Below are 26,656 nucleotides of genomic sequence, written 5' to 3'. Positions count from 1 at the left end.
AGTCAGAAATGAATCTTCGGTAACAACCGGTGAGATCTAAGATTTTTACGAATACAAGTCTGAGTTGGGAGAGTTTCCTGATTACATGTGGCTTGATTTCGAGATTGATTGTAACGACCTGACCATAAACATCATGGTCTAGAAAATTGGACTTCGTTCAACAGAAATTCTCACTCAGAGACTTTGGTATAGAGTTGCTCTTTTCTCAAAAGTTCGAGCGTAAGAGGGTGATGTTGTTCGTTTTCCTTTTTTTTTTTTTTTACTTAAATAAGTTAAGATGTCATCTATAAATACGATAACAGATTTGTCTAGATAAGTTGCATACGTGGTTTAGGAGGTTCATGAATACGGACGAAGTCCTAAATAAATCAAACGGTACTAAGAGAGATTTACAACTAACGTTGTGAGTTCGGAAATGGCTTAGGAGACATCGTCTCCCTTAACCCCCAATTGGTGATAACCGGAACGGAGGTCGTTTTGGAATGCACACGGGATTCATGCAAGTAATCAGGTGGTCATGGATACGAAGAAGAGGGTATCGGTTTTCAATTGAAAATTATTTAGTTCACAATAATCTATACCCAGTTGTAGGGAAACAATTTCTCCTTAACGAATAGGTTCTGAGCTCCCTAGTTCTATAGGTGTCAAGTCAATATTCTTAACGTATATCCTCCGATAGAATTTATAGACACACAATATCTTTCCGTTGGTCGCTTAAATTTCCTAAGTAGTATCTAGGGAAAAAGTGGAGTGCAAAGAGCACGAGTCAAAGACTTGGTTATAAAACGTCTAACGGTAATGAAATCGAATAAGTATGAAGTATACGGTTTGTTGTGAAGAAACGTACCCGTTACTAGTCCATCGTCGTTCCGGGCATCCTAGGTGTCGATGTTGAAGGTTCAACGGCGTGCGTTGGGGTTGATTTTCTTATTTGGGCACACATTCCTAAAATGACCCAGTTGGCCACATTCGAAGCAAGCACCCGTTCTGTGTGCGTTGGGCATCTTTCGAGCGACGGGTCCTTGGCGCCGGTGGCGAAACCTGCCACATCCTTCAAAGTGATGCTTGTGGCATTCGTTACAAAAAGGTAGTTTTCCGGTATAGCCTTTCTTGTCGTTGGAGGTAAAAGGCTTCTTGGCGGGGTTGTTGTTATTGTTGTGGTTGCTTGATTGAGAGGCTTCCCATGTTCTTTTGTTGTTACTCGGGTGGTTCTCGACCATTGGTGCCGGTGCTTCCATTTCATTCACCGTTTCTAAGGCTTGGCGGGCCATTGTTAAAGCCTCTTGTAGGTTAGTGGGTTGAGATGTCATTACCTTGTGTTGAATGCTCTTAGGGAGGCCATCCATGTAAAGTTCAACTCTTAGGGATTCGGGAGTCATGAGATTTGGACACATCGAGACTAGTTCGGTAAACCGTTGATTATAAGCTTCGAGGTCATTCCCGACCGTTTTTAAATTCCTTAGACCCTGCTCGAGCCTTCGAGTTTCGTCGCGCGGGAAGTATTCGGTGATCATTCTTTCTCTTAATTCGGTCCAAGAGAGTGTGTGGGCTTCATCGCTTCCCACCAATTGTACATACGTGTTCCACCACGAGAGAGCAATGCCGGTGAAAGTGAGGGTGGAAAACTTGACCTTATCTTGGTCCTGACAACCGCTTATGCTAAAAACGGATTCTGTTTGTTCAAACCATCGGGTGAGAGTAACCGGTCCCCCGGTTCCATCGAAAGTGGGAGGATTGTACTTCATGAAGTTCTTGTAGGAGCAACCTTCGATTGAATTACCGGCTCCATGATTGTTGTTGTTAGAAAAGTGATTGGCCACGGCCGTACCCACGGCGGTGGTTATCATTCGTTGAAGAGCTTGTTCTAGAGTTTCGAGAGGAGTGTTGTGTTGACCTTGGTGAGCCATTGTTCCTTCATGAGACAAGAATATCGTTGGTTAGTATTTTCAACAATACTAACCGTGGCATGGAATAAGGATAGAGAGAAAATTTTCCTTGACTCGCCTTAAATTCTCTATGTCATAATGTCGGAACGTCCATGTGAATCACCGTAATATAATCCCGGAAATTATATTACCCTGATTCTCATGTGCATTTAACATTACTTCATAAAGTCAAGGTGGCGCATCAACAAAATTTATCAACGTAAGATCAAGATCGAATACGAGTTAGATATGATAGAAGAGTTCGAGTATAAATGCACAATTAGTCAAATAATTCCTACTTCAGTCTATATGCCGGTTGTAGTCTAGATTCACCTATGTATCCTATGACTCGGGGTGGACACAAATGAACTCTAAATCCCTACAACCAAGGCTCTGATACCACTTGTAGCGACCCCGACAAATCGTCAAGTGACGGCGTCGGCTACGTGGGTCCCATTACCTGATTATAAGTCTTTAAGATAACGTTTGACCAAAATATGTCGCCTTCATTTCAAAATAAAGATTGTTTCAAAGTTTACAAGAATTGTTCAACCAAAAGTTAAGTTACAACGTTATAAGTACGATTGAAAATCTAGGCGACACGGTTTAAAGTAAAGTCAAAAGACGCTCCATGAAATGCATGCATACTCGACATCGGATGCAAGTATCAAATAGCAAGCGGAAGCATGTTTCACATATCGTGCAAGACCTGAGAAAAACATAGAAATCTGTCAATGAAAACGTTGGTGAAATCATAGGTTTAAGTAAGTAAGTACAAGTGAACCACAAGATTTGCATCAAAGAAATAATAGTAATACATTCCAAAAGTTTGTTTCACGAGCACCCAATTATCAAAGCTTAACATTCCATCCATTGTATACCCCATCCATAGTGCTAGAACAAACACTGATTCTCGAAAATATATTTCATCCGTAGACGGTAGCGAACCGTCAGAGATGAGGGTTGTCAACCCATATGGCCATATAACATAAGTTCTCGCTTACACCCGGCAAGTGTAACTAATGATAATCAAATTGAGGATTTTTGTTCTAAACTCGTATGTAGAATGTTTGTTTTCCCGTTCTTGTGTTCACTTAGTTCAAAAGAATCGTTTATGTTTTCTCATCCCAAATATAAGTTCAAAAAGAGTAAAAGTGGGACTATGATCTCACCTTTGATTGCAAGAGTGAAATAGTACTTCAACAAGTAAACGTGCAAAGAACAATGCTAGTCTCGACCTAAATATTTAGGTTGTATCAATAACGATAGTCACGAAGGGTCAAAGGTGTTCAATTAGTCCTATGGCTCGTTACGACTCGATTATATTAACATGTGAATCAACTAGTCAAGTTTCATACAAGTTACAAGTAAATAATCATGTTAGAAAAGTTGCATAAGTATTTGGTTAAGTTTGAAAAAAAGTCAAACTTGGTCGGGTCAAAGTCAACGGAAAAGTCAACATGGTCGGGTCGTGTCCCGAACTATTTTTCTGAGGTTTTTAATCATGTATGAGCATGTTAGGACAAGTTACATGTGAATCGGAGGTGCGTAGCATAGCAAACATTATTCAAAAATTGACCAAGTTGGACAGACCAAAATGGCGCGCCGCGCGGGTATATGGCGCGCCGCGCCATTACCTGTGCAGAGAATTCTGGCAGTTTTTAAGTTTTATGCACGAACCTAACTTCAAACAATCGCCATTTATGATCCGCAAACAATCAAGACAAGTATCTTATACCGTTGGGAAGGTAATTTGACGAGGAAAACAACTAAACACATTTCATCAAACAAAAACATCAATTTCCATAACCGAAAACTCGTCAATTGATCAAGAAAGGTTTATTTTCAAAGTTTCAAGTTCGTAAAACGTATTTTATGATTCGGGAATCCAATTTACACATACGATATGCCGTTTCGAAGGTAATTAAGCATACATTGCATCTAAACACTTACTAACAACATTAACAAGCATTCAACGCATCAAAAGTTCATTTCAAAGTCTAACAAACCCTAACCAAAATTCACAAAAATCAATAATCGGGTTTTTGAAGTTTTCTTAATCAACCTACGCATCAAAACGAAGCTAGTGATACTAGTAACACAATTAAAACATGAACTTTAACAATCAAACAACATTTAATCTTCCAAAATGCAAGATTAAGCAAACCCATTTCAAATGTTCAAACTAGTTACTCAAAACAACAAATCGAGCAAGTAAATCATATATTCATGCTAGACACGAGCCATAGACACTAACTAACACCATTTCAAATCAAAAACACGAATTTAGAGAAATCTAGAGTTTTAGAAATGTTACCCAAACGAGATGAAGTTGGTATCAATTTGTAGAGGATGAAGAGAGGATTCCAAATATGTAATTTGTTTTGTTGTAAGCCTCCTAGATCGAATTTAGATGATGAATGATTGAATTGGGTGTTTGTGTGTGTGTTCTTGCTAGAGAGAAAGAGAGAGAGATGGAGGTGATTGAATGGTGGTGATTGGGGTTTTGCCCCGTGTCAATTTTAGTCCCTCGAGTTTAGAAGCGGGTGCGGGATTTAACCGATCGAATATTTTTAAAACGCAAGTTAACGAGAGGTGTTATAATTAAATGACGGAATTATTATGAACGTTAGTCAACGGAAACTACGAATTTAAATAACGAAAGGTATTATTTTAAAAAAAAAGACGGGCGTTAAAATAATTTAACGGAAAAATGCGGGATGTTACAGTACCTACCCGTTAAGTTCATACTTAGTAGCTAATATACAATTCAACTACTACAATTCTATATGAAAAACTGATTATAATAATATTTCGCGTTCAAACTTTTATACAATATTTTACAAACTTACAATACCGCTTATTTTACATAAAGCATGAAATATAACACACAATAACTTTGATACAAGATAGTTGTGAAGATAATTCTAGCTAGTACACAAGTCGTTCAGCAAGGGCAATAAAGACACGTAATTTATACGTCCAGAAACAAGTCATGCATTCTGGTTTTACTAGGACTACTTCCCATCCTTGGTCTTGTGGAACATAACCGTTATGGCCGTTGATAAGACAGTGTGTTGTAACGTCGTCAAAGGGACGAGGGTTACGTAATGTCCAACAGTCCCGTAATAATCTAAAAACCTCATTTCTTACCCCAATTACCGACTCCGTCACTTGTGGAAATGTTTTGTTTAATAGTTGTAGCCCGATGTTCTTGTTCTCACTTTGGTGAGAAGCGAACATTACTAATCCGTAAGCATAACATGCTTCTTTATGTTGCATGTTAGCCGCTTTTTCTAAATCACGAAGTCCAATATTCGGATATATTAAGTCAAAATAATTTCTTAACCCGTTGCGTAAAATAGCATTTGGGTTCCCCGCAATATATGCGTCAAAGTAAACACATCGTAACTTATGGGTTTCCCAATGTGATATCCCCCATCTTTCAAACGAAAGTCTCTTATAAACCAAGACATTCTTGGAAGGTTCTTCGAATGTCTTACAAACTGATCTCGCCTTAAATAGTTGTGCCGAGGAATTCTGGCCGACTCTAGACAAGATTTCATCAATCATGTCTCCGGGTAGGTCTCTTAAAATATTGGGTTGTCTATCCATTTTGTGTTTTTATACTGTAAAATAGACAAGAGTTAGATTCATAAAAAAAAAATACTTATTAATACAAGCAATTTTTACATATATCATAAAGCATAAGCACACTATATTACATATATTACACCACACGAATACAACTATCTTATTCCGACTCACTTGTTTCTTCTTCTTCGGTTTTGGTTCGTTTTGCCAAGTTTCTAGGGATATATGATGTTCCACTAATATGAGCCGTTATTTTCCACATTGGTTTAGAAAAACCTGGTGGTTTAGAGGTTCCCGGGTCATTGTTACAACTTAAGGACTTCGGGGGTTGACGATACATAAAAAGTTCATCGGGATTGGAATTAGATTTCTCTATTTTTATGCCCTTTCCCTTATTATTTTCTTTTGTCTTTTTAAATTCAGTTGGGGTAAATTCTATAACATCATCGGAATTCTCGTCGGAATCCGATTCATCGGAGAATTGGTAATCCTCCCAATATTTTGCTTCCTTGGCGGAAACACCATTGACCATAATTAACCTTGGTCGGTTAGTTGAGGATTTTCTTTTACTTAACCGTTTTATTATTTCCCCCACCGGTTCGATTTCTTCATCCGGTTCCGATTCTTCTTCCGGTTCCGATTCTTCTTCCGGTTCCGACTCTTCTTCCGGTTCCTCTTCGGGAACTTGTGAATCAGTTCACGAATCATTCCAATTTACATTTAACTCTTCATTATTATTAGGTGAGTCAATGGGACTTGTTCTAGAGGTAGACATCTATCACATAATATCAAACGCGTTAAGAGATTAATATATCACATAATATTCACATGTTAAAAATATATAGTTTCCAACAAAATTTGTTAAGCAATCATTTTTCAAGTAAACACGGTCGAAGTCCAGACTCACTAATGCATCCTAACAAATTCGATAAGACACACTAATGCAAAATTCTGGTTCTCTAAGACCAACGCTCGGATACCAACTGAAATGTCCCGTTCTTATTGATTAAAAACGTTCCATATTAATTGATTTCGTTGCGAGGTTTTGACCTCTATATGAGACGTTTTTCAAAGACTGCATTCAATTTAAAACAAACCATAACCTTTATTTCATCAATAAAGGTTTAAAAAGCTTTACGTAGATTATCAAATAATGATAATCTAAAATATCCTGTTTACACACGACCATTACATAATGGTTTACAATACAAATATGTTACAACAAAATAAGTTTCTTGAATGCAGTTTTTACACAATATCATACAAGCATGGACTCCAAATCTCGTCCTTATTTAAGTATGCGACAGCGGAAGCTCTTAATAATCACCTGAGAATAAACATGCTTAAAACGTCAACAAAAATGTTGGTGAGTTATAGGTTTAACCTATATATATCAAATCATAATAATAGACCACAAGATTTCATATTTCAATACACATCCCATACATAGAGATAAAAATCATTCATATGGTGAACACCTGGTAACCGACATTAACAAGATGCATATATAAGAATATCCCCATCATTCCGGGACACCCTTCGGATATGATATAAATTTCGAAGTACTAAAGCATCCTGTACTTTGGATGGGGTTTGTTAGGCCCAATAGATCTATCTTTAGGATTCGCGTCAATTAGGGTGTCTGTTCCCTAATTCTTAGATTACCAGACTTAATAAAAAGGGGCATATTCGATTTCGATAATTCAACCATAGAATGTAGTTTCACGTACTTGTGTCTATTTTGTAAATCATTTATAAAACCTGCATGTATTCTCATCCCAAAAATATTAGATTTTAAAAGTGGGACTATAACTCACTTTCACAGATTTTTACTTCGTCGGGAAGTAAGACTTGGCCACTGGTTGATTCACGAACCTATAACAATATATACATATATATCAAAGTATGTTCAAAATATATTTACAACACTTTTAATATATTTTGATGTTTTAAGTTTATTAAGTCAGCTGTCCTCGTTAGTAACCTACAACTAGTTGTCCACAGTTAGATGTACAGAAATAAATCGATAAATATTATCTTGAATCAATCCACGACCCAGTGTATACGTATCTCAGTATTGATCACAACTCAAACTATATATATTTTGGAATCAACCTCAACCCTGTATAGCTAACTCCAACATTCACATATAGAGTGTCTATGGTTGTTCCGAAATATATATAGATGTGTCGACATGATAGGTCGAAACATTGTATACGTGTCTATGGTATCTCAAGATTACATAATATACAATACAAGTTGATTAAGTTATGGTTGGAATAGATTTGTTACCAATTTTCACGTAGCTAAAATGAGAAAAATTATCCAATCTTGTTTTACCCATAACTTCTTCATTTTAAATCCGTTTTGAGTGAATCAAATTGCTATGGTTTCATATTGAACTCTATTTTATGAATCTAAACAGAAAAAGTATAGGTTTATAGTCAGAAAAATAAGTTACAAGTCGTTTTTGTAAAGGTAGTCATTTCAGTCGAAAGAACGACGTCTAGATGACCATTTTAGAAAACATACTTCCACTTTGAGTTTAACCATAATTTTTGGATATAGTTTCATGTTCATAATAAAAATCATTTTCTCAGAATAACAACTTTTAAATCAAAGTTTATCATAGTTTTTAATTAACTAACCCAAAACAGCCCGCGGTGTTACTACGACGGCGTAAATCCGGTTTTACGGTGTTTTTCGTGTTTCCAGGTTTTAAATCATTAAGTTAGCATATCATATAGATATAGAACATGTGTTTAGTTGATTTTAAAAGTCAAGTTAGAAGGATTAACTTTTGTTTGCGAACAAGTTTAGAATTAACTAAACTATGTTCTAGTGATTACAAGTTTAAACCTTTGAATAAGATAGATTTATATGTATGAATCGAATGATGTTATGAACATCATTACTACCTTAAGTTCCTTGGATAAACCTACTGGAAAAGAAAAAAATGGATCTAGCTTCAATGGATCCTTGGATGGCTCGAAGTTCTTGAAGCAGAATCATGACACGAAAACAAGTTCAAGTAAGATCATCACTTGAAATAAGATTGTTATAGTTATAGAAATTGAATCAAAGTTTGAATATGATTATTACCTTGTATTAGAATGATAACCTACTGTAAGAAACAAAGATTTCTTGAGGTTGGATGATCACCTTACAAGATTGGAAGTGAGCTAGCAAACTTGAAAGTATTCTTGATTTTATGTAACTAGAACTTGTAGAATTTATGAAAAACACTTAGAACTTGAAGATAGAACTTGAGAGAGATCAATTAGATGAAGAAAATTGAAGAATGAAAGTGTTTGTAGGTGTTTTTGGTCGTTGGTGTATGTATTAGATATAAAGGATATGAAATTTTGTTTTCATGTAAATAAGTCATGAATGATTACTCATATTTTTGTAATTTTATGAGATATTTCATGCTAGTTGCCAAATAATGGTTCCCACATGTGTTAGGTGACTCACATGGTCTGCTAAGAGCTGATCATTGGAGTGTATATACCAATAGTACATACATCTAAAAGCTGTGTATTGTACGAGTACGAATACGGGTGCATACGAGTAGAATTGTTGATGAAACTGAACGAGGATGTAATTGTAAGCATTTTTGTTAAGTAGAAGTATTTTGATAAGTGTATTGAAGTCTTCCAAAAGTATATAAATACATATTAAAACACTACATGTATATACATTTTAACTGAGTCGTTAAGTCATCGTTAGTCGTTACATGTAAATGTTGTTTTGAAACCTTTAGGTTAACGATCTTGTTGAATATTGTTAAACCATTGTTTATTATAACAAATGAGATGTTAAATTATTATATTATCATGATATTATGATATATAATATATCTTAGTATGATGTATATACAGTTAAATATCGTTACAACGATAATCGTTACATATATGTCTCGTTTCGAAATCATTAAGTTAGTAGTCTTATTTTTACATATGTATTTCATTGTTAATACACTTAATAATATATTTACTTATCATTTAACATAATTAACCAAGTGTATCAATATCTTAATATGATTCATATGTACCTAGTAAGACGTTGTTATAACGATAATCGTTATATATATCGTTTTCGAGTTTCTTAAATTAATAGTCTCATTTTTATGTATATAACTCATTGTTAAAATACCTAATGAGATACATACTTATAATAAAAACATGTTAACTATATATATAACCATATATATGTCATCGTATAGTTTTTACAAGTTTTAACGTTCGTGAATCACCGGTCAACTTGGGTGGTCAATTGTCTATATGAAACATATTTCAATTAATCAAGTCTTAACAAGTTTGATTGTTTAACATGTTGGAAACATTTAATCATGTAAATATCAATCTCAATTAATATATATAAACATGGAAAAGTTCGGGTCACTACAATATAGAGGTCAAGTACCGCGCGATGTAACCAAGTCATTCATGACATATTTCAAAAGACGTTGCATTCGAGTCATTGAGTTCATCAAGATTATTATTAAGTCAATTATAGTTGGATCTATTATGAAATGGTATGCATGCCGTCAACTTTCGATGTAATGAAAGGTTGCCTTTTAAAAACGAATGCAATGTTTGTAAAATGTATCATATAGAGGTCAAGTACCTCGTGATGTAACCAATTGTTGATGACTTCGTCCAGATGGATTAGGACGGGTCTCTACAATGTTTGAGTATCCTTTTTGTTGGAAAATATTTTGTGTGAATGAAATTATAGTGGAGAAAAGTTAAGAGATTTTACTAAATGTGATATTAAGTTATCATCAAGTGAAAACTTTTAAGCTTCTAAAAATTATACCTACACTAATTGTGTTTAAAGGTCATTGATTTCATCCTTACAAATTTCCCTTGATTCATCCTTTATATAGAAAAGAAAAAGGAGGGATTGAACCAAAACTTAAACACACACATCACGTTGATGTTTGCAAGTTAATAATGTAATATTTTGTTCATATGAACAAACATTTAGACTAGCTTACAAACATGACAAAGACAACCTTTTACATGCATGCGGTTCAAGTCCGGTAGTACTACTGCTCCGGCCGTTGTACCCTGAAATATAGACGGAGAATCTGTTTTAAGGAAACCGTGTCAAATACGGGCCCCGGCTCACCATTTGTTGATGAAAATCAATCGACTTCTCTTCGTGAGATGTAAATATCCTTTTACAGGTTTGCTTCACTTTTTATATTAAAATAAAACCATAATATGTACTATACATGTTTGTATGGTAATTGGGTAAGTTGGTAATCAAAGTTTGTTTCGGTTAAAGTAACAGAATCTCTTGACAAGCCAATGAACCCCAAGTTTGACGATATGCGAATGCACTTGAGTTACTCTTTTTGTCATCAGGATTTCATCGCAACCTGACAAGAGCGTTGCAACCAACCTATACATTCAGCGTAAACTTTAAAAGCACACATGGGCTGATTGTGTTGCGCATACCTCTAATTTATATTGTCCAAGAAACCACGGTCTTAACAGGTTTTATATTAAACAAGTCTCTTGCACAAGCAAGATTGCATGATTTAACAAACCCAATGTTATGTGTCAATTAATATCCATGTGCTACGCACGTGAGTTGGTCTTAGGAGGGAAAATTAGTTAGTTTAGTTTGTTAGGCTATAAACATGGGTATACCAGTTACAAGGAAATTAGCTTATGAATTTGTATGTGCGTAAAAACACTTTTCTCCCTCCATTGTCTGTAAATCTTTGGATCGTAATTACAATTTCATTCTAATTGTGATTTTAATCTTTGTAAACAATTTCGAAGCCGATTCTTCTTGCGATGCTTCCTAGTTGTTTAATAGATCATTCTTAGATTCATTGGAATTCAAGAAGATCATATCACCCAAAAACAAATTATAAACAGGTACTAACTTCGTGAATTTTATTCAGCTCCCATTTTCAGCTTGTCTATGAAAGTTTCGTCTGATTTTCAGCTTGTCTATGAAAGTTTCGTCTGATTCATAGCTGTAAGGTGCTATGTGGACTTTTTTGGGTTATTAGGCTATTCTTTAAATTTGGGGTGAATTTAATTACAAGGCACTTGCGTCGCTGCTTTGTCATTTGGCCAGCCAGCAAAACAACTCAACAACCATAATATTATATCCTTTGAGAAAGAAATGATTAAGCAAAATTGTAGTCCATATTATTTATTTTCATTCCATCAACTCCTTGACACCAATGGTACGTGGTCACATTATTAAACCAAAAAACAAATGAAAACAACAAAAAAGACTGTACAAATACAGTCCACATCACGCTCTATTTGCATCTTTTCGTTCAGAACCAAACATCCTGAGATAATCTAAGTCGATGAAGAACGTCCGAATTTCCATTGGGCCAAGTTCCACCACTAGTTTTTCAGGATCAACACTACCTCCCCTCACAATCTTCTTGGCTTCTGATGAATCTTTCACTGACCACTTTAGCTTTTTCCTCTCCATCTCATCTCTTTCTTGATTACCAGACAGATTCATCTCTGTCACTTTGTTTATCTACACAAAATGAAACACATAGATCAGAATACATCCCACAATGTGCATAACTGTGCATTAAATACTTGTACAGTACAAGTATTTGGTGCATAACTATGGTGGATTTTTCAAACTTGGTGGTGGAAATATCAATGCCCAGATATATGTCATAAATAAACCTTTCTATTTGGGAACAATTTCTTCAACTCCACACTAGCAATTGAAGAATAATCTTTGTCCTCCCCCACCTTAAATATCATATAACAAACAGCCGTTAACTACAATTTTAACTTTCCTAAAAATATGTATACTGTAAAAGAACGTATTGTTTGTAGGTACTTCAGATACAATATGTTAGAGCTGAACAGAAACCTCATAAAGATGAGCCAAACGAAGGAGTACTTTTCCATTTTCAAGCTCCTGCAATGATTAAATGCACCCCAAATTTTAAAGGATTAGCCTAATAACCAAACAAGTCTATATAGCACCTTATGGCTTATTGCACTGTTGTAAAAATCCTCAATTACTCCTTTTTAAGAACATGCCTATCCAATTTTCCAAAATCCGTTTAATTAATTGGTCAATGTCAATTAATTAGTCAAAATCGAATTTGTTAGTCAGAGTCGGATTTAGCCGGTCAAAGTCAAAATCAATCAACATTTTAATTTAAATTTAAACTAGATAGAGTTTTTAACCAATGAACGATTATGTATATACTTCTAAACAATCATGTTTAATTTTATGATTATGGTTTTTCTTCTATATTTACGCATATAATTTTAACTTTTATTATATAAAAATGTATATAATATATAAAAAGTCCAATCCGATTAATCCCCGAGTTACAGATTACTCCATTCAAAGTTCCGAATGATATTGTATACCTGCAGAGTTATAATGGCAGTGTTGTTTGGCAAGCTATACGATTCATCGATCATTGAGAAGAATGATACATGAGAATTTTTCCAATCATCTCCATCCTGTAATAATAAGTAAATAAAAATAAATATAGATATTTAAAAAACCATGGGGGATGTATATAATATTTATTTACACCAAGGATACTAATCGGAAATCAACCTAACCTGTTCTGCAAAGGCTAGGAGGAGGGGAGAATATATTTCTTGACCAAATGTGCGACGCCACTTGGCTCCATCGCCTATTGGATCGATTCTTATGTAATATTTTCCTTGAACCTGGAAACCACCATATGTTAATGTTTATGTAAGGCTGCAAATTTATAAGCTGTAAAAAAGCAAAAAATGCTTACCACCAAGCCCTTGCAATCATTTTGGACACATATTGTTTCATTTAGAACTTCACCAACACCTTTTCCATCATCATATAACAGCCTCCTACAATACACATATATTTTATATTATACACACACGGAAAGACAAAGACAAAGTGACTAACTTTATCATGTATGAACATGTATCTTCCGTCCTTTAACACACTTGAATCCTGTAAAACATGAAGCTAACTGAAATCATGACAGTGAAAAACATACCTATGAAGCATTAGTTCAATCTGACCATCTACTAAACTCGACCCACCTACTGCACGGTCCACTAATACCGAGAGTTCCATATTTTCATCCCGAACATAAGCTCCAAGGTTTATCTAACCAAGCATTATTAGTACGCAGATGCACCATCGAAAAAGAATGAAGTTAAAATCACATATTATATGATATGATAACATACTGGGTAATAATTTCCAGCAACTGGCTCGTTTACTTGCAAGTCCCAGTCTGATCTAAAATCTCGAACCTGAAAATAAGGAAATTTATCTAACTGCAAATAAAGGATTCCCCAAGTTCAAAAGTAGCCATTAATCGAGATCTATTTACCCTTTTAATGAAATCTCTCCCATTAGAATCAGTATAAAATGTTTTGTTTGTCTTCAAGGCAGTTGTGACCTGAGTTGTTATTTCTTTTCCAACACCATCATCTACGGGGATAGGTCCAATCTAGTACCAAATCGTATAATATGTAATTATATAGAGGAGATGTAGTAATTAATGGTAAATGGATAAAATTACATATGATAGTTCGATAGAATCAAGCTATCATAAAACTTACAGTGAACTCGACTTCTACATGTTCTTTCTCTTTATATAAACGAGTGACCTTCAAGCAAGAGCTTTATGTTAATAATGAGAGACGAAACGGAATAATATAAAAGATTAAGACTGTAGTTGATATATTCTATATTACCTGATATATCCAAGAATTTATTTGTTGATGCACTTCATCCATTAGTGGACCCCGTACAATAGTAAAAGCATTCTGTAACAACACATCCTCAGAAATTGGATAAACAATCACAATATCTAGTGGAAGTCTTATGTTAACAGGCTCATAAAGACCCAAATTGGCCATCAAAAAGATAATGGTTTACCTGTCCTTCAGATTTAACTAGAAATGTGTCACTGGGACGGAATATATAAGCTCCAGAGGCCTTCAAAAATTAGGAATAATTTTAAAATTAATTGTCACAACTAAATTTAAAACTATAGACAACAACAGGAATTAAATCAGCCATATACACCTATTGTGAGAAATTGGATGTACCTGATCTGTGCCATTATGCCCAGAATAGTAGCTGAACGAGTGTTCCAAGGGTTCTTCAACCTTGAGTAATGAATGTGCCATGAATGAAATATTATGTGTTTGATATAACAACTGACTCAATTTAATGGCTGCTGAAAATCTTAAGAAAGCTAAAAAATTTCAAGTTCAGAAATAGTGTATACCAAGCTTCTTTGATTGATATAGCGTGTAAGTTTTCCCTCATTTGTAGCATAGTGCAGCTTCAAATGCCCTCTACCAACTACTACAGTTTCATTACTGCTGGTACTGTCTGAAGTCCATACTGTTGATAGTGTCGAACTTGTGTCTGCTGATCACATATGTTATCGATATAACAATCTTTATTATTTGTGATATTAATTTAAAAATTGTTAACATTACTTAGAGATTTGACCTGATTTTTCTGCCTTTGAGATAATGTAGGTGCTGAAACCAAGAGGTGGTACAGATGCTTTGAATCCAAGCCAATACTGAGGTGTACTGCTTGGAGATTTACCATTATATGCTTTAACGTGGAAGCTTCTCATGTTCAACGAGGCATTAAAAATAGGAAGAATTTGAGATTCAACCACTTTTCCATTTGAATCCGTGACAATAAAGTCATCGAAGGAAACCTGCACCAACTTTGAATTAAGTCACTCGTGAAATTAAAGTCAAAGTCAGAGATAGTTAGGGCACACTAAGAACACTCACCGGAATCCGGACTACTTCTTCTCTCTTCCATCCTAGGGGGTTGTAGGTAACTACCACCTTTAAAGGTAACATTTTTTTTTAATATGATGGAGTCAAAAGAGATTAAGACATTATTAAAATAGTATTGATTAAAAAAAGGTGAATATTATGCTTACCAAACTCTTTCCATCAGGCAAATCGGTTTCTGATGCGGGACAGTAACTTATGTTAAGTAGAGGACACTGAAATATGAGAGTAATAAGTAGATAAGGCCAAAATTTTAAGCAGACAAATAAATTAAGAGAAAGTTGCATTTTTTATTTTATTATTATTATTTTTTTATTTTATTTATTTAATTTTTTTTTTTTTGTGATGTGTGTAAAGCATGCATAGAATACCTGCTGAAACACACCAACTGTTTGTTCTTGGTTGGAACTTGATCTTGAAGATGTTAAAGATTCTAATGAAGAAGCAACTAATTCTGATGCCTGCAAATACGTGAAACTATAATACCGAATGTATTTTTCATTTCAATTACCATTAATTATTGACAAAAATAGATATGCTCCTTGATATCAAATAAAATCCTACCTCTGCATAGCCCTTCGAAATACGCAATGCATAATCAGCAGCCACATGTTCCCTTTGTGTACCGCTAACTGCATCATGATGTTGGGCAATAGCCAACGCATTGGCCAGGGCATTTGTATTTGGTCCAGAACTATTCCTGCCTTTATAAAATTCTAATTGCCTTGCTGCCTGTATTTGTTACAAGGGTGGTGAGATTTTATATAAAAAAACGATGAAATAAATGCGTTAAAGAGAACTTACCAAATAGTAACTACTCATTGTCCTGACATAGCCTTTGAAAGTAGGCCTGCTAGTAAAGTATCCTGTCCAATACGTATTTGCTTTATCTGCGTAACTAAACGTTTTCATTTGGTTATTATTATTAAGATATAACACAATAGACAGGATATATCTATTTTTTCATAGTGTACTTACGGGAAAAAGTCGTCAGTTTTCAGAGGCCATGTTTCATTTGCTGCATTTTTTGCATCTGTGTAGATTGATGGTGTAGAATATAATGCATTCACACGCCCATCCTTTAACAATTATCAGTTATTAGTTCCTTCACAAGTAAGAATTTACAAAAACAACATACATAAAGAAAGAAACCGTGTATAAATTTTTTTTTTTTTGAAAAGCAAGCTAATTTTATTGATAATGGAATGATACAAAGAGGATTACAATACGAGTAACACTAATTTGAGTGAAATTCGAGGACCTATACTAGACATAAAGTAGGAAACTAACATAGTGTATAAATTTAAATGCCAATACCTGGTTAACATAGTGTATAAATTTATCCATCTGCCTGAACCATGAAACTGCATATTGATACCGGAAATCAGTTCCCATTGTCCACATAATATGGTTTGTCCTTGTCACATTGACCTTTGAAAAAAAGGAGACAAAATATGTTTGAATTTTGAGGTTTTATTAAACAAAGTAACTATCTACACTCTAAAAGAAAAAGGTATCTTTGCATTGAAGTTGATGTGATATAACAAAGATACAGTTATGTTACCTGAGCCATGGCAGCAGCTACAAAATCATCAACTCGTTCTCGAACATTGTAGTCAAAGAGAAGAACATCGTCCTTCAAAAAAAAAAAAAAGAATCAGTAACCTACTAAAAGAACCAAACATGGGAAAAAATATCACAGAACTTGTGATTTACAGTCATTACTTGAATGGGAGGAGATACATCATTTATTTCAAATGTGAAACCATCAGGAGGATCATAATGTCTAGGAAAAATTCCCGTAAATATCTACAATTCGTCATGGAGAAAATTGATAAAAATGTAATACATGAACAGATGTTCTAACTTTAGTAAGAAGCAAATAAACAAAAACATTAAAATTGTAATCAGGTATACAAATCACCTGTGCAGATGAACCAAGAGACTTAGAGCCCTGCCATACAAACTCAAGAGTCTTGTCACTTTTTCGAATTTCCCTATCTTGATAATCCATTCGTGCAAAGAATAACGAGTCAAATCCCACCTACAACAAAATACAACTAAATCATCTTTTTGTTCTAGAAATGTGCTTCACTTGCCTAAAGTTGCATGTCTAAAAGTGTGCTTAAACACTTGATTGACAGATATGATAAAATGAATGTTAAAAACAGGAGAGAAAATTAGTGGGATAAACATGTCATTCAATGTATGAATTAGGCATATCTTATTTTTAGGATTATCTTTTATTTAGGTACAATTAGAATTGGAATGAAATTAAAGAGGAAGATAAAATTGAAACATCAAAGAAAGTATGTACCTCTGCACCAAGCAAGTAAGCTTGAACAGAAGAGTGGCCAAAAGGATCAATCTGCCAACCAACTCTTGGTTTTTGATCAAATTCCCTCTTTATAAACATATGTCCCAAAGTTGTCTGATCAATCAAGTCTATGTAATGTGGTGTTGCTTCATCATGCATGCACATTCCTCCATTTCTAGAACCCATTGCATTGCAATTTAATCTTAATTATAAATCATAATATATGTAACACAACAATAAATTTCATAAACTTGGACAAAGAAACAGTCAACATACATGAACTCTAATTGACCAGTATTGACCAGCTCCTTGACTTTATTCTTAAGTAATTCACTCTGCTGATTCCACCATCGCTCGAAAAACGCCTACAAAGATCGATTAGATCATTAATTTCATCAACTGTAAGCGTGTATCCGAAAACAACAGCTTACAATTTCAACGTAGATGAACTTGCGATTTTTGTCATCGATCAAAGCTTGAATAACGGAATCCAATACGTTTTGAACACAAGCCCCCTAACAACAATAATCATTTTAGTTTTTGTGAGCATTTAATTAATTTAATATTTATTTAATATAAGCAAAAAAAAAAAAAAAAAAAGTCATAGAAATAGATAAGGATGTTGATTGGAGTTGAAGGTACCCGAATAGAATTATTAGCACCGGTGTAGTACTGATCGACGGTTTTGAGCCAGCCTACGTCATCATGAGAGTGAGGTACCAAATGAACATTGATTTTATCACCTTGGATTTTGTGTGAAGTATCATATACCATGTACTTGCTTTCAATCTCCCAAAAGCAGCAACAGCAGCAGCATATGAACACAACTAAAGCAGCTGAAGACGGATTCATCTGTATATTCAATTCAATTAATTATTAATGATTCATCGCATTACAAAGCAGAAAATTGAATTTTAAAGTGAAGAATGTAACAAAAGAGCTACGGATGATATTGTATCAACAGTTGAGAGTGCAAACGTTTAGGGTATATAGCACAGGTGGCGGGCGTCCTGGGAAAATTGTTTTACCCCAATAATCAGAGCATCGGGTATTATTCAAAATTTTCACCGTTTCTACAATTTAAGCTGGAGACGGTGGACATCCGACTTCGCACCGGCGTTAAATCGACGTTAAATGTTGGAATCGCCTCGTATTGTTGTCTGTGTAATGTTGTGATTTTGGTTGATTTTTGTAATGTATACGTTATTCAACGAATATATTGCATAAAATAATTATATTTTTTTAAATTTCTTTTTCTATACATACATATACATTTTATACACGAACACAACACAATACTCCTTCAAAAATACATCTCCAAATTAACTCATCTATTTCATACATAATTATATCAAAATAATGTCTTCAACATCATCGTCTAACGAAGAGTATTTAATGCAAATGCTCGATATAATAAACAATGAGACGTTAGAAAATAAAAATGAGGCGGAAAGTTCAAACAAACGTCGTTACATAGACCGTGAAAATGAAGCCGCACATTTACGTCTTATTACCGACTATATTGTTGAAGGTTGCAAATACTCTGACGACAATTTTAAAAGGAGGTTTCGGATGAGTCATCGCGTTTTTATCCGAATTATGGAAGATATTCCCAACTACCGTAAAGATCCGCTACCTGAATATTTTAGGCATTTTCATTTATTTTCATTTACGGATTGATGCGTGCGGCGAGTTGTATTAGTACATATTTAAAAATAACTGTCGCTCTACTTCAATTAGCTTATGGTGATACACCCGATATTTTTGGCGAGTACTTGCAAATGTCGGAGCGAACATGTCGTGAATCGCTAATGCACTTTTGTAAGTGTATTATTGATTTATATAAAGATGAATATATGTGAGAGCCGACTAAGGATGATATCATACGATTGTATGAGGCTCTCGAAGATATGCACGGTTTACCTGGAATGATCGGAAGGGCATATAGCATCAATGTTATGAAACAAATGATGTATACGTGCATCATCTTACAATATAATTGTTGAAGATAATGATTTTGCTCTAACCGAAAATGATTGGGTTTACGAACTCGTTCGTAATATGCTAACAACTTGGATCGAGAGTTGTGAAACTTACAGAAGGATGACGAAAGAATTACGAGATAGGGAAGTGCATGAGGGCTTGCAATCAGATTTGGTTGAACATGTATGGGCTAATCGTGAGGAGTAGTTGACGGTGTAGCTGTTTTAATATTCTGTTTTTATTAAGTAATGTATTTTTTAAGTATTGTTTTCTTTATTTAATTAATGTATTTTTTTTAATGAAATTTAGTATTGTATTTGTTTTTATATTTTTAATATATAATTAAACTAAATAATCAATAAAAAAATTATAATTGATTTGACACTGAATGATTTTTCCTGTTTTGGCCTCAGTGTTAAATCTCAGTGTTAAGCTGAGCCTAGTGTCACTACTCCTAGGGCTCTCATTAACGTTTGTTGCCAAATTTTAGACATAGATTTTTTTTTTCCATTTTAGACAGTACAAATATAGTTCTATTTTAAGAATTTATTAATTCTTATTTATTGGAGAATTTCTTATTATTATCTATTATTTAAATTTATTATTTCTTATTTATTATTTTCATATTTATTAAATATTACTGGAGTATTTCTTATCATTATTATTATTACGGAGTATTTATTATTATTATTTATTATTTATTATTTATTATGTACTATTTGTTTTGTATTATTTGTTATTTATTACTGTATTTGTTATTTATTATGTATTATTTGTTATGTAATATTTATTATTTATTTCTAATAATAAATAGTATTTATTATAATTCATTTTTCATCATTATTAATTATAGTTCATCACTAAACCAATCATAATGGAGTGAAGTAAACGTGTTTTTTTTTCTTATCCACTTATTCACCTAACTTTTAGTCTGAACAAGTGTGAAAATTAACGATATTATACTAGGTATACATGTAAATGTAATTATGAGTTTTAGAAAAGAAAAGAAGAAAATTAATTGATAACATTTTCTTTTAATTATAACCTGATTTATAAAAATTTCATTTACAAATTTATTTTAATATATGCTATAAATATATTTGATATAACTTCCCAGTTAACTTTATATTTTAAAAAAAGTTGTTTAAAATGTACAAGAATTAGATAATTAGAAAAAGATATAGAAAAAGTAGTTTATTAAAGATTCTTTACCTTTACATATTTTAGAAGCTAGTTGTTTTAACACGGATAAAAAAGTAAATCTATATCTATCAATATTCTACATCTATCAATATCTATATATGTATTATGTATTATATATGAAATAAAACTTTTATTACACATCATTTTTAAAAAATTAATAATAGCTTTCACCTAACTTTTAGTCTGAACAAGTGTGAAAATTAACGATATTATACTAGGTATACATGTAAATGTAATTATGAGTTTTAGAAAAGAAAAAAAGAAAATTAATTGATATAATTATCTTTTAAATATAACCTGATTTATAAAAATTTCATTTACAAATTTATTTTAATATATGCTACAAATATATTTGATATAACTTCCCAGTTAACTTTTTATTTAAAAAAAAGTTGTTTAAAATGTACAAGAACTAAATAATTAACCACCGAGCCTTTTGCTGAGTGGTACCAAGCTCTTTGGGGGCGGGCCCGTATCCCTCTATGCGGTGCGAGTTCGAATCTAAGGAGGGCCAGTTTTTCCAGAGGAGGTTTCCCAGGGCCGTATAGTGGCGCCATATGTCCTGCAGTGGGCCCCACACTGTTCAAAGCACTTGGGTATTAGGTATTATTCCTAACGATGGGTGTGAGGGAGATTCGATCCTGGGTTTATGGTCAACGAGTGCGTGAGTCTAACCAAATAATCAGCCGTTCAAAAAAAAAGAATTAAATAATTAGAAAAAGATATAGATAAAGTAGTTTATCAAAGATTCTTTACCTTTACATATTTTGGAAGCTAGTTGTTTTAACACGGATAAAAAAGTAAATCTATATCTATCAATATTCTACATCTATCAATATCTATATATGTATTTATGTATTATGTATTATATATGAAATAAAACTTTTATTATGTATTAATTTGAGTATATTCAAGGTATTAATCAATTCATACTAGATCAACTAAAAATTTGTTTATTATTTTTTTTTTAGAGCAAAATTTTTATTAAAACTAGCAAGAAGCTAGAACATTACAAAGATAATAAAGGGTTTTGAAGCCAAATATTCCAATTAAGATTGACTTTCTTATAACGAGATGAAAACCAATCAAAAGAGGATAAAACAATGGAACCAATAATGTGACATTTCTTGAACTTGGAGGGATCAAAGATAGAGCCGTTTTTGAAGCGCCATAAGGTCCAAAGAGTCGTGTAACAAATAACCTCAAGAATAATTATATCCGTATGTTTCTGACTCGCAGATTTAATCCAATGCCACATTTCATCAAGGGCTTGCCATTTAGGAAGGCTGATCTCTAACCAAGTAGCCATGTTAGACCACACTTGCGAAGCAATATCGCATTCGAAAAATATATGCTGGATATCTTCGACATTTAGCGAACAAGATGAGCATAGAAGATTGTTAACAACCACTCCCCTATTCAAAAGATAACTTTTATCCGGAAGTCTATTAAGAATAGCTTACCAAAGAAAAAAGTTAACTTTAGGAGGGATTAATTAGCACCAAAGTGTAGGGCGAGATTCAGGAGGGTCGCGATCTAATAAAGTGCGAAAAGAACTAACTGAGAAAGATCCATCCTGGGTGAAGTTACATACCCATTTATCGATCGAGTCTGAGAAAGTTACCTGGTTAGCAGCAGCACACAAGTCTATCAGTTGCTGCGATTCAACTCCTGAACACAATGGTCGACGCCATATCCAGTTCCAATTGTCGTTCAATCTTTTATCATCAACCTTGCAAAATTTGTTGGGTTCGAGAGCATAAAGGCGCGGGAATAAAGTCTTGGGGTTGCTGCCATTTAACCAATCTGCATGCCAAAAAGGAGTTTTGTAGCCATCACTAATTTTAATGACAAATGCATTATAGATTTCAGGATAGTCCACATGGAGGTCAGACAGTGGCCGATTAATATTGGCCCAAGATCCCTTTGCTAAATAATGAACAGAAGGAGTGATACCGTCAAATTGGACACCATGAATTACTTTGACCACAGAAACCCATAATCGATCGTGACAAGATATATATCTCCAACGCCATTTATAAAGTAAAGCTTTATTAAGAGAATCTAAGCTTACCACCCCAAGGCCAACTTTCTCTTTGCTTTTGAGGACGACATCCCATTTAATCCAGTGAATCTTACGATCTTCATTAGAACCTCCCCATAAGAATTGCGCGCGAAGAGATTCAAGGTACTTGAGGACACCCTTTGGCACTTTAAAAATGGAGAAAAAATATGTACCAAGGGCGCCCAAAACAGATTTTATTAATGTTAATCGACCACCAAAAGACATTAGGTTTACTTTCCAACTAGATAAGCATTTTTCTAGCTTGTTGATAATAGGCTTCCAGTTATCCAAGAGTCTCATATTGGCACCAATGGGGATGCCAAGATAGGTGAAGGGAAATGAAGCCGACTTGCAACCAAAAACACTAGCAACACGATTAAGTTCGGGCAAAGGAATTCCGATCCCGAGAATGTTGGATTTATGAACATTAACTTGGAGGTCAGACACCAGGAAAAAACATCTCAGTATGTCGATGAGATTTTTGATATTATTATCACTCCACTCTCCAATGAATAATGCATCATCCGTGAAGAAACATTGAGACATAAGTACAGAACTGTTCTTGTTTCCCACGGATAAACCTTTGAATATGTTATGATCAATGGCATCCAACATAGCAATGAAGACCTTCCATACAGATAATAAAAAGAAAGGGTGATAAATGGTCACCTTGTCTAAGGCCACGCCCAATTTTGAATTCCTCCGTAGGGCTACCTGTGACAACCCGAAAATTTCCAATCAAATTTAAACTTAATCTTTATTTTGATTTCGATGATTCACGAACAAATAATTTTAAATAAATATATAAACTTGAAATATAATACGACTTAATTGTTATAACTAAAAATGTAAAACTTTATACAAGATAATATTGTTGTTTTATTATTACTTTTATTATTATATTTAACAATATTATCATTATCATTTACAATTATCATTTTCAGTATTGTCAAAAACAATATTATTATTAATATTGTTATTATTATTATCAAAATTATTATTATTATTATTATTATTATTATTATTATTATTATTATTATTATTATTATTATTATTATTATTATTATTATTATTATTTATCATCTATTATGATGGTTAGTAATATCATTAACATAATATATATCATTAACATTATTATTAGTATTATCATTTAAGTATTATCATTACTAATATTATTATCATTAGTATTATTATTATTGTTACTAATATTAGTATTATTAACATTATATAGTTATCATTATTAATAATGATAAGTTAACATTTTTATTAAAATTATTATTGTTATTAATATTAAAATATTATTATTAATATCATTATTAAAACTTGATATTAATTATTATTATTATCATTTTTATTATTATCATTATAAATTGTTATTAAACTTATTAAAATTATTTTTAAGTTTATTATTATTAGTGTCTTACCAATATTATTATTATTATTATTAAAATCATTATTAAATTTATTATTAATAATAATAATTATTATTATGATTATCATAATTATTAATATTAAAAATATTAATATTGTTAATATATTTATATTTATTAATTATTAATATTAATTTTATATGTATACATATATATATATATATATACCATAGTCAGATTCCAATTTCTGTTGCAGGTTCTATTTTTTAATTCATCTGTTTTAATTTTTTAGTTATCTGATTGTGATTTCCCTGTCGACACCCATTTCAATTATGTAAATTGATCATCTCAAGTGATAAACGAGTCAGTTTCCATTACCTTTATTAATTACACTACTCTTAGCTGCCATTACCTAATAATTAAAACAGAAAACCCATTTAAAAGGCTCGTACCTCTGTTATTGAACTCAAAATGCAATAACTCGAATTAGAATCGTTTTTAAAAATGTAAAAGTATAGAGTGGTGTGGATTCACATAAAGAAACTGTCTGCAAAATCTTGGTTTTCAATTCTTAAAACCGAGTACGAATTTCGGAGTCAAACTTTTAAAGTCAAAAGTAAAATAACGTGTTCATCGCGAAATTCGTAATGGTTTCGATGTTTATGGATCAATTTAGGATCCAGAAAGTTTCTAGGAATGTTTTACTACATAGTTCATGTTATAATTTTTATCTAAAACAAACTAGAATTTGAAATTCGATTTTGAGTTTATATATATATTTTTTTTGAGTTGCAGAACTGCTACTGCTTCTATATATATATATTTTTTCTTCTGTTTTAATTAATTAAATCAACCACTTATCTTTTCTGTTTAGTTTACGAATCCGAAAACAAATTCGTGGTCTTATTATTGTCTTGATCGATTTGGTACCTGGTCGATTCATTCATTGAAGAAGATGAAACAGAAAACTTATGTTCAATAAAATTTGGATACTAATAATAAACAGGAAAAACAGTTTCAGCTTAGTGGTGTTGGGTGTTTCGGGTTAAGCGTGAGATCACGGGTTCGAGCCCAGCTTGGGGCATTTTTTTTTTTTTATTAAAGGCTTATAAAGTAGTTTTCATTTCTATTATTATTATTATTATTATTATTATTATTATTATTATTATTATTATTATTATTATTATTATTATTATTGTGATTATTATTATTATTATTATAATTATTATTATTATTATTACTACTAACATCATTATAAGTATTATTATTAGTACCATTAAGATTATTAGTATTATTATTAAAACTATCATTATTATTATCATTTTAAATATTATTTTCATTATTATGATTAGAATTATTATTATTATTATTATTATTATTATTATTATTATTATTATTATTATTATTATTATTATTATTATTATTATTATTATGAAAAGAAAACAACTTATTATTATTTTCATAAATATTAGTATTAGTATCATTTCCTAAATATTAAGATTATTATTATTATTATCATAAATACTATTATTAATATTATCACTATTATTATTAGTATGATTATTACTATTGTTATTATTAAAAAGTATTATCATTATTATTATTAATAATATGATTATCTTTATTAGTATTATTATTATTAAAAAGTATTATCATTATTATCATTTTACAAAAATTATCATTTTCGCTATCATTAAAACTATATTATTATTATTATTATTATTATTATTTTTATTACTAGTATCATTATTATTATTATTATTTCTATTATGACTATTATATCAGTGTTCTTATTATTAATATTATCATTAAAATCAAATTGTGACGACCCAGAAATTTCCGACCAAATTTAAACCTAACCTTTATATGTTTTCGACACGATAAGCAGAATTTGTAATGTTGAATCTCAAAAAGTTTGGAACTACATTCATGTAATCAATTACCCTTTGACCGTGTTTGACGATTCACGAACAATTATGTGTATATAGATATGTATATATAATATATAATAACTGAAAACATTAACAAAGTATTTGATATATATGATACTTTACATGAACGTATTTGTTTCGATATATTTATCGACAGAATTAAGAGATAATATCAAATGATTGAATTATCAGATACATTATGATATGATTACGGGCCAATGTTATGAGGTCCACTGTGATTTAAGAAATCTATTCTTTTTGACAATATTCGGAAAATGGTAAAGTGATCTATAAGTAAGAACGTGGAGTGTAAATAACTTAGATGTTGGATATCGACAAGTTAAGTAACTCGACATTTTTCATTAAAATGATTTCATACGTTTATTAAACCTTTGAATTTTATCCCATGCTTCACCAACAGACTGTAATTTAAAAACTTGAAACCTATTATGAATATATATAATTCTACTT

At 32.3% G+C, this 26,656-nt stretch overlaps 1 protein-coding gene across 2 annotated transcripts; it reads right to left on the bottom strand.

Annotated features, from left to right (window-relative positions):
- Positions 1–11,627: 11,627 nt before the first annotated feature.
- On the bottom strand, positions 11,628–18,712 carry LOC139865788 (alpha-mannosidase At3g26720). Of its 2 annotated transcripts, XM_071853886.1 has the most exons (30): positions 18,612–18,712; positions 18,276–18,485; positions 18,065–18,148; positions 17,910–17,998; positions 17,634–17,808; positions 17,241–17,360; positions 17,042–17,125; positions 16,881–16,952; positions 16,634–16,747; positions 16,295–16,395; positions 16,121–16,214; positions 15,881–16,048; positions 15,688–15,777; positions 15,466–15,531; positions 15,311–15,367; positions 15,012–15,231; positions 14,782–14,927; positions 14,600–14,659; positions 14,427–14,486; positions 14,243–14,314; positions 14,108–14,155; positions 13,876–13,995; positions 13,730–13,795; positions 13,534–13,646; positions 13,294–13,378; positions 13,109–13,219; positions 12,908–13,003; positions 12,396–12,443; positions 12,203–12,271; positions 11,628–12,044 (listed from the first exon to the last, which is right to left on the bottom strand). In XM_071853886.1, the coding sequence occupies exons 2-30, from the start codon at positions 18,483–18,485 to the stop codon at positions 11,805–11,807; spliced, it is 3,078 nt and encodes a 1,025-aa protein (XP_071709987.1). In that variant the 5' UTR covers positions 18,612–18,712; the 3' UTR covers positions 11,628–11,804. The 2 variants fall into 2 exon arrangements, with proteins under 2 accessions (XP_071709987.1, XP_071709988.1); XM_071853887.1 differs by lacking the exon at positions 18,612–18,712 and having other exon boundaries at positions 14,782–14,924; positions 18,276–18,567.
- Between the last annotated feature and the right edge of the window lie 7,944 nt (positions 18,713–26,656).

The sequence above is a fragment of the Rutidosis leptorrhynchoides genome, chromosome 9, assembly GCF_046630445.1.
Source record: "Rutidosis leptorrhynchoides isolate AG116_Rl617_1_P2 chromosome 9, CSIRO_AGI_Rlap_v1, whole genome shotgun sequence".
NCBI lineage: Eukaryota > Viridiplantae > Streptophyta > Magnoliopsida > Asterales > Asteraceae > Rutidosis > Rutidosis leptorrhynchoides.
The sequence above is the reverse complement of the archived record's forward strand: the minus strand, read 5'-3'. Positions and strand labels throughout refer to the sequence as shown.